Source organism: Patagioenas fasciata, chromosome 1 (assembly GCF_037038585.1).
Source record: "Patagioenas fasciata isolate bPatFas1 chromosome 1, bPatFas1.hap1, whole genome shotgun sequence".
Classification (NCBI taxonomy): Eukaryota; Metazoa; Chordata; class Aves; order Columbiformes; family Columbidae; genus Patagioenas; species Patagioenas fasciata.
Window position 1 is genome coordinate 2,720,397 of NC_092520.1, and position 9,548 is coordinate 2,729,944.

The 9,548-nt window shown below is 57.7% G+C and overlaps 1 protein-coding gene across 4 annotated transcripts in view; it reads right to left on the reverse strand.

Moving 5' to 3' along the window:
• ARHGEF17 (Rho guanine nucleotide exchange factor 17) overlaps positions 1-7,887 on the reverse strand; it is a 43,072-nt gene extending 35,185 nt beyond the window's left edge. For all 4 annotated transcript variants that reach the window (XM_065833808.2, XM_065833799.2, XM_071813678.1 and 1 more), the window contains exon 1: positions 4,930-7,887. In XM_065833808.2, coding sequence (XP_065689880.2) covers positions 4,930-7,875 — 2,946 coding nt within the window. In that variant the 5' untranslated portion in view covers positions 7,876-7,887. The remainder of the gene's footprint in view (positions 1-4,929) is intronic.
• Positions 7,888-9,548: the final 1,661 nt, after the last annotated feature.

Genomic DNA, 9,548 nt, shown 5'->3' on the forward strand with positions numbered 1-9,548 from the left:
CCCAGTAACGCCGCAAAATGAGCAAACTCCCAAAAGTGGCCTAAAAACCTGGTTTCTACGGGGATTTACATAGCGAACGGAGGGATAAATAGGGGCAAAGATGCCAAATGTTGGCCAAGGGATATATGGCATGGATCCGGTCGTAGAGATGAAGCTAAAGTGAGGATGAGATCTGGAGGATGAGCTGAGGATGCTAGGGAGGGATGGGGGGCTTTTACGCAAGTGTCCCTGGGAATGTGACCCCAATGTGTCCCTCCGGGGATCCCCCTCTGTCCCCGATGACATTTTTGGGGTGCAGCAGGTGGGACGGCAGCGGCCGGGGCGCCGGGGGGGTCGCGTTCCCACGACTCCTCCGCTCCCGCGAGGTGCTATATTTAAATCAATATTTTCCTGTTTAATCCGACCGCTGCTAAGTCAACAAACAAGAGCATGGCAGCGAACATACCTAATTTTCCATCCCGTGCTGGATTCGGCCACGGGGAAAAAGAAAGAGGCGAGGGGATGCCAGCCTGGCATCCCGCTCATACCTTCACCGAGAAGCAAACAGACCCCCAAATTCACCCAAAAGCACCCCAAATGGGCCGAGTTCCCTCACATGTGTGCGGCTCATGGGATGCCGGAGGTAGAAAAACATCCATGTTTTGAGTTTTTTGTGGATGTTTTCTTGCTTTCTTCAAAGCATCTTTTAGTGGGACGTGCTGCTGGGGAATGAAAAGCCTCGTGCCCGGCGTCAGACACGGGGTGAAGGAGCAATTCTGCATCCAGGACGGTCTGGCCGGCTCCGGCCCCATGGAGGATCGCTGGAAAGCACCCAGGACAAACAGTCCTGCCGCCCAGGGAGAACAGCACGTTATCGCTCTGGGACGCGCCGGGCGGCCCAACCCGGCAAACAGCACAAAAACCCTGCCAAAATCACCCCCAAACCATGGGGGCTGCGGAAATAATCCCGGGGGAATGATGCTGCAGGGATGCCGGACCCCAAGAGAATATTTTGGGGGAATGATGCTGCAGGGATGCGATCCCCAAAAGAATATCTTGGGGAGTGATGCTACAGGGATGCTGGACCCCAAAATAATCTCTTGGGAGTGATGCTGCAGTGATGCTGGACCCCAAAATAATCTCCTTGGGAGTGATGCTACAGGGATGCTGAACCCCAAGAGAATATTGGGAGAATGATGTTGCATGGATGCTGGTCCCCAAAAGAATATCTTGGGGGAATGATGCTGCAGGGATGCTGAACCCCAAAAGAATATTGAGGGAATGATGTGGCAGGGATGCTGGACCCCAAAAGTAATCTCCTGGGGAGTGATGCTACAGGGATGCTGAACCCCAAGAGAATATCTTGGAGAATGATGCTGCATGGATGTTGGTCCCCGAAATAATCTACTGGGGGGGTGACGCTCCAGTAATGCTGAATCCCAAGGGAATATCTTGGGGGGAATGGTGTTGCAGGGATGCTGAACCCCAAGAGAATATTTTGGGGTGGCATCACTGAACACCTGTCAGACCCCATTGTAAATCCCTCCCTAGCATCGTCTGCTGGAGACAGACACCAGGACAGACAGACCATCACCATGACGTGGGACGGATGCTCCAACACCCCAAAATCCCCAAGCAGCAATGACCTCTTCCCCAAGCAGACGACCGACCTCAGGATGCCGGCTCTTTCCATTGAGTTAGGGAGGGGAAAACAAATAAAATACGAAATAAAGCTTATTTCTTCTCCATCGGTCAGGGAACACGTAAATCTCCGCTCCCCGCCAGCCGTCCCGGTGCCAAGTTATATCCGGTCCTTGATGCTCTCGCCTATAATTAAAGCAACTCCCTTGCAGGGCTCGGTCCCCATCCACCCCCCCAGCCCTGGCTGGTGCCATCTGAAATAAAACATCCCCGCTCCGCTATATCATAAATCAAAAAGAGAAATAAAAATGCTGGTTTCGGTTGCATTATGGCTGCAGCACAAAGCAATTCAAAGGCAGGAGAGAGATTTGAAGATACAGCTGCGGTGTTGCCCTTAAAAGGGAAAATTCGCACCCGGCCGGCGGGTTCGAGCAAGGTGAGGAGCAGCATCCCCAGGGTCCGGCCCTGCGGGGCGGTCCATGTCCCCAAAATGATGCTCGGCCAAACTGGGCTCCCAGTTGCCAAAGCCCAGTGTTGGATGCGGTAAAAATCCACCCAAAATGATGCCAAAGTGACCAGGGTTGGGGGAGGTGTATCGGGGTGCAGGGGGCAGCAGAGCATCCCTGATACTGGGGTCACCATGGAGTGGGCACCGTCCCCGGGGCACCGCCTGAATGAGAAATATCTCTTTATAAATTATTAATAGACACCGCCTATTATATAAACTTAACATATTAATAATTTAGTAAGAGATATTTCTTTATAAAGAAATGCTGCTGGGCACGCTGCCTTGCCCTGGGGACCTGCCGATGTCCCCATGGTGCCATCAGCCGCAGCCCGAGAGGTTCCTCGTTACCCCGCTTAATTATAACGCTTAACGCTTCAAGAGCACTTTTCACACCGAGATCACAGAGGACAAACGCCTCACTTTGAACTGATACATCAGGCAAAACGGCTGCAAAATTCACTCATGATTATTCGCAAGGGGATGTTTTACGCAGGATCCAAGAGCTCCCTGTTCTTGGCCACCAACAGCTGTTGTCCAGCAATGGGGACAACAGCTGGAGAAGGAGCTGGATGGCAGGCAGAGCCCCCCAGGACAGTATCTTGGGAGAATGGTGCTGCAGGGGTGCTGGACCCCAGGAGAACACCTTGGGAAAATGATGCTATGAGGATGCCAGACCTCAGGGGAATATTTTGGGGAATGATACTGCAGGGATGCTGGATACCATGAGAACATCTTGAGGGAGTGATGCTGCAGGGATGCTGAACCCCAAGAGAATATCTTGAAGATGTGATGCTATGGCGATGCTGGATCCCAGAGAACATCTTGGGGGGACGATGCTGTGGGGATGAGGAACCCCAAGAGAACACCTTGTGGGGGATAATGCTATAGGGTGCTAGATCCCAAGAGAATATCTTGGGGGAATGACGCTGCAGGGATGCTGGTCCCCAAAATAAGATATTCAGGGGGACAATGCTGAAGGCATGGTGAACCCCAGAAGAACATCTTGGGGAAATGATGCTGTGGGGATGCTGGACACCAGGGGAATATTTTAGGGAAGGATGCTGTGGGTATGCTGGATCCCAGGGGAATATCTTGGGGGGGACGATGCTGGACCCTAGGAGAACATCTTGAGGATGTGATGCTGTGGGGATGCTGCATCCCAGAGAACATCTTGGGGGGATGATGCTGTGGGGATGAGGAACCCTAAGAGAACACCTTGTGGGGGATAATGCTATAAGGTGCTAGATCCCACAAGAACATCTTGGGGGAATGATGCTGCAGGGATGCTGGATACCATGAGAATATCTTGAGGGAGTGATGCTGTAGGGGTGATGGACCCCAAAAGAATGCCCTGAGGGGAGGATGTTGCAGGGATGTCAGATCCCAAGAGAATATCTTGGGGGAATGACGCTGCAGGGATGCTGGTCCCCAAAATAATATATTCGGGGGGACAATGTGAAGGCATGGTGAACCCCAGAAGAACATCTTGGGGAAATGATGCTGTGGGGATGCTGGATCCCAGGGGAATATCTTGGAGGGGATGATGCTCTGGGGATGCTGAACCCCAAGAGAACATCTTGGGGGAAATAATGCTACAAGGATGCTGAACCCCAGGAGAATATCTTGGCAGAATGATGCTGCAGAGATGAGGAACCCCAGGAGAACATCTTGGGGAGATGATATTGCAGGGATACCTGACCCCAGGAGTAACGGTGGAATAACCCTGCAGGGATCTGGATTTTGGGTGCATACAAACAAACCTCCCTGTGTTCCATGCAGCTCTGCCCCGGCCAGCAAGGGTTACACGGCCGGGCTCGGCCCCAGGGACTTCACGCTTGGCTGCCGGCGGCTGTTGGAAGGGAACGGTCCAGCACGTCCTCTGAAATCGGCCTCAAAGTGGGACGAGCGAGCCCTGCCAGCCCCGTTCCCGCGAGCTCTCGGCTCGTCCCCCGCGGGAATGGGTATTTCTGGGTTTCTCCCGGAGCTATTAAAAGCCCCGTGGGTGCCGCAGGGGGAGGTGGTGCTGCCAAGCGCTTCCCGGCACAAACACCCGGAGAGATGGGAACCCAAGTCCATCTCCAAACACCAGCCGAGGGGTCAGCAATGCCAAAAAAACCCACCCCAGGAAAGACCCCAGAGCACATGGGGCGATGAAACCACCTTCGCATCCCCCAAGTGGTGTTAATTCTTCCACCAATGAGATAAAACTTTACCCATCTATACAACATTCAGTCCACCGAAATATATCTTCCCCCCTTTTCCCACGCCGGCAGCACAACAAACCGTACGGCCCCAGGTACAGTGATGGCGATTTTTTGGGGGAAAACATGCCGATTTGCTCAATAAGGAGTACGGCATGAGGAAGAGGAATCCCAAATAAAAGGACCATTTAAGCTCTCCTTGCCCAGGAAAAGGCAATTTTTGGTTCAGCATCTCAGGGCCAGCCCAGAGCACACCCGTTTACTGGAACTTTATTTAGCATCGCCAGGAGATGCTATGTATAAATATAGCATATAATATAGATCTATAAAACCACCTTCCACCAAAATTTGCTGCTATTTAACTTGAAAACTGTTTCTTCCCACCCAAAAATCGCCTTTTTATTGGGGAGATCACTCCTGCAAACAAGAGCTCATCCCCTTGGGACCACTGGAAAGGGCTGGGAAAGCTCTTGGCCATCCAGCAGCGCATCCGTGGATGGGAATTTGTCCCCAACGAGGGACATCCTGAAGCCACCAGCGCTTTGGAGGGGTCATGTACCTCGTGAAACAAAGGTGTTTTTAGGATGGATGGGCACTTACCACCTGCGGCTTGGTCCTGGAACCGTGCTCGTCGGGCGGCCGTGGGCAGCGGGGCAGCCGGGGCGGTGGGGCAGCGGGTGGAGAGCGAGGTCCATCCCCGGGAGTGGGGGACGCGTCACCTGAGTTGAGGGACAGCATGTACCGCTTGGTGACATCCTCCAGCGAAGGAGGTTGGAGGTTCGGGAAGGATTTACCGGGTGAGCGGCCAGCAGATGGAGTGGGGAGGTGGCTGTGGTGGCCGGAGGGGACAAGCGGCTCGGGGACAGTGATGGGGACGAAGGTGGCGGGTTCACTGGTGTGACGGACATGCTTGGTGGCCGGGCGGCTCTTGGTGAGGACGGCGGGTGCTGGCGGCGGTTGGTTTTCTTGGTGAGCCGCGCGGTTGGAGCGCTTCTTCGAGCTGCGTCGCGCGATGCGAGGGGACAACACATCGGCCAACTTGGGGTCAAAGCCATAACCACGGCCGGCGCCCGGTGCGGCTGGTTGTGCCGAGAGGATGGGCTCGCTGCTGGACGGTGGGATGCTGGGCTCCAGCTCACTGATGGCCTCACCGGGACCTTTGAAGGTGCCGGCCGGCATCTCACCGCGGCGGCTGGGGTCGCTCAGCGACTTCTTCTTGATGGTCTTGCTGTTGCTTTTGTCATCGATGAGTTTCGCCATGGCGCCGGGCTGGCTGACGATGGTTTGGATGAGGCTGCTGTAGTCCCGCGGCCCATCGCTGCCGAGCGACAGGTCACTGCCCGCGCTGCCCGCGCTGCCCGCGATGGCAACAGGTTGGGGGATGCCCGCCTTGGCGCTCAACGAGCCCAGGAGGTTGCTGTCGACGGAGAAATTCTTCGCCTCCTCTGCCACCGAGCATCTCCGGTGGGGCATGGGGTCACTCAGGGAGCGGTAAGACTCGGTGCCACCCTCACTGCCACCCTCCATCCCATTGGCACACGTCGAGGGGAACTTACGGCGGCGGCGCAGGCTGCCGGGGGTGCTCGGTGTCTCGGATTTGCCGGCTGGAAGGTCTTCAACCGCCGCCGCCGGGTGAGCGGGCAGTGGCATCTCCGTGTCACCAGCTGCCGGCACGGCGTTGGGCAGCGTCCAGGCGTCCATGGCTTCATGCAGGTCTTGGAAGGGCATCCGCGTGGGCTCCGGCTCCGTGACGATGCCCTCGTCCATCACGCTCGACTCGTGACCCAACAGCTCCTCCACGGATTTCCTGCGAGCGAGGTTCTCCTCCGGCTCCACTTCCTTCAAACACCGCGTGCTCTCCGCCTGGCCCAGAAGGGCCATGTCTGTTGTCCCCGTCGGTGCCACCACCTCGGCGCCCTCCACACCTCCGCTGTCCTTCTGCTCGGCCGCGAAGCCATAGTCCTGCTGGGAACTCATCTTGCTGATCTTCTCAAAGACCTGCCTCGCCTCCTGGATATACTGGTCCTGGATGACCATGGGGAGAGCATCCTCGTCCCCTCGCTGCCCCCCATCCGAAGCCACCTGGTCCTGGCTGTCGGCGGTGGCCAGGAGGAGCTCGGAGGAGCTCTGCTTCATGGCGCTCTGTAGGAAAAGCCGCCGCGTCCCCGATTTTTCGGAGCAGGTGAAGGACTTGGCGCGACGCAAAGTGGCCGTCAGGTCCTTGAGCGTTGGCCGCTCGCCCGGCGCCCAGCGGTTGGGGGGCTGAGCGGTGCCGTGGCTGCTCGGGGAGGAGTTGGCGATGCCGGAGCAGCCGTCGGAGCCCGCATCAAGGCCGATCCGCACCCCTTTCTTCTTCACCTTCAGCTCTGAGAGGTCTGATTTGAGGAAGCTGAGGAGCGTCAGGGTCTCGTTGGCAATGTCAGGGTTGGACAAGGATTTGCGGTGCTTGGCCTGCTCCCCTTCCAGCCCCGGCTGGTGCAGGCTCTCGCTCCCAAAGTCCGGTTTTGCCTTGGCCGTGCCCTGTGACAGCTTGGGACGGACACGGACCGCCGGCTGCCCCCACACCAGGCCATCGCTCGTCCCGAAACTGGGTGACCGATAGACACCGTAACTCGCCTGGAGAGTCCGCCCTTGGTTGGGCCAACAGATCCCAAACTGTTCCTCTTCCTTCAGCGTCTCCGTGCTGGAATAACGACTGCTGCTCCGCGACGCGCCGGGGCTGCCGAAGGGCAGGATGTTCACCTTGGAGACCCGGGCCACCACGGGCAACGGGTGACGGGCGACCACACTCCCACAGCCTTCGGCCTCGCCGTCCGCCGGGCTCTCCCAACCACCGCTCTCTTTCTTTTTCTTCCGGACGGCGCGGTGACGCTGGGCACCGCTTTGCCCTTCGCCTTCGCTGCCCGACGAAAGGCGGGGAGACCGGGATGCCGCCGCTTCATCTTCCCCGTTGGAGCGGGGCGATGGGGAGGAGGAGGGCGGTTGCGGTCGAGCCGAGTTATGCCAGGAATGCGGGCCGGGCTCCGGCGGAGCTCCGCAGCGGGGAGAGCGGGCGAGAGCCGGGTGCGGGACGCGGCTGCGGGGTGGAGGCGGCGGGGGAGCTCCTCGGCCGCTCCCGTTCCCAACCCCGTTCCCGTTCCCCATCCCATCGCCCTTCCCATTCCCGGCGCTTTGCCGGCAGCTCTCCCCGAAGAGTTTCCGCATCGCCGGGACGCTGGGCCAACGCGGCGGCTCCGCGTTCAACCCCGGGCCCGGCGGCGACGACGACGACGGCGGCGGCGGCGGTAAAACCGGGGATGGTGGTTGAACCCCGGCATGAACCGGGCCCGTTGGCTCCGGTTCGCTAAAACGAAGCGAAAGCTGCCGTACCGATGGGGCCAGGCTGCCAAAAACCCGGCCCGGTTGTTGCTCCGCGATCGACGCTGAAACTTTCCTACCCGGGAAGAAGAAGGAGGAGGAGGAGGAGGAGGTGGAGGAAGGCGGGGAGGAGGCGGGCAGGAACCACCGACCCGCCGCTACCCCCCGACCGCTGCCCCCCTCCGCCATTGTCTGCCCCCCCCCACCCCCGCCGCCGCCGCCTCCGCCCGCCCCCCGGCCCCGGCCCCGCCGCGCCCCGGCCCCGGCCCCGCCGCAGGCACCGCCCGGCCCCGCTCCTCCTCCGGGCTGCCAGCGGCCTTCATCCCTCCCGCTTTGTTTGCTCGCTCTCTCCCTCTCTCTCTCTCCCCCCCCCCCCGCCCCGCTTTTTTTTTAGGCTTTTTCTCCTCCCTTCACCCCCCTGCTTTTTTATTTGTTGCATTCAAATAAACTTTCCTCCCCGGAGGCGGGGTTTCCTCCGCAGAGGGGGATGGTTGGAGGTTTCGCCGTTTTTTTTCTTTTTAATTTAATTTTTCGTTTATTTTTTTTTCTTAAGGGGGGATTGCAGAGCTGCCCTCCTGCTCTCAGGTCAAGCAGGAGCACCCCACCGGCCCCCTGCACCCTCCACCTCCGCATCCTTCATCCCCCCATCCTTCACCCCATCCTTCATGTCCCCATGCTTCACCCCCCATCCTTCATCCCCAGCATCCTTCACCCTCCCCATCCTTCATCCCAAACATCCTTCAACCCCCCATTCTTCACCCCCGTATACTTCACCCCCCTCATTCTTCACCCCCCCGTCCTTCATCCCCAACATCCTTCACGTCCCCATTCTTCACCCCTCTATTCTTCACCCCCTCATCCTTCATCCCCAACATCCTCCATCGCCCATCCTTCATCCCACCGTACTTCATCCCCCCCATTCTTCACCCCCACATCCTTCACCCTCTCCATCCTTTACAACCCTCATCCTTCACCCCCCCATCCTCCATCCACTCCATCCTTCACCCCCACATCCTTCAGTCCCCATGTCCTTCAACCCCCCCCCCATTTTTCACCCCCAACATCCTTCATCCCCCACATCCTTCATCCCCCCATCCTTCACCCCCAACATCCTTCATCCCCCACATCCTTCATCCCCCCATCCTTCACCCCCAACATCCTTCATCCCCCACATCCTTCATCCCCCCATCCTTCACCCCCAACATCCTTCATCCCCCACATCCTTCATCCCCCCATCCTTCACCCCCAACATCCTTCATCCCCCACATCCTTCATCCCCCCATCCTTCACCCCCCGCATCCTTCACCCCCTTCCCTCCATCTCCCTGCAGCTTTTTAAAATTTAGGGGGGAAGGAGTGGGGGAAACAGGATAAATAAGCAAAAAAATGGGGTGCTTCTGTGGTTTTGTCCAGCCCGTGCTTTGCAACTCATCCTCAGAGAAAGCAGAACACCTTGTTCCCAACTTGCAAAAAGCTCCGGCAACTCACCGCCTTGCAAAAACAGACCTTCTCGTGGCTTTTTAGCATGGCTTGTCAGCACTTGCTATTTGAAGTTTATAACCCTTTTTCCCCCAAGACAACAGATTTATCGCTGGGGAGATGAAAAAGAAGGTGGTTGGGGCAGTTGACGGGTGAAGTGGGGCCTTGGCAGCGTGGATGGGGCTGGAGAGATGGCCTGGCCACGTAAAGGACATCGCTGTCTCTGTCCTGGGGGCATGAAAAAGCCTGATGGTGATTAAAAAAAGATCCAACACCCCTCATAAACGCATTTTTCAGGACCTAAAAACTGCCTCCAGCGATGCTGTGAGATGTAGATATTCCCTCCCCAGCTCTCCCTTTCCTCCCTCCACCCTTGTCCCCTGG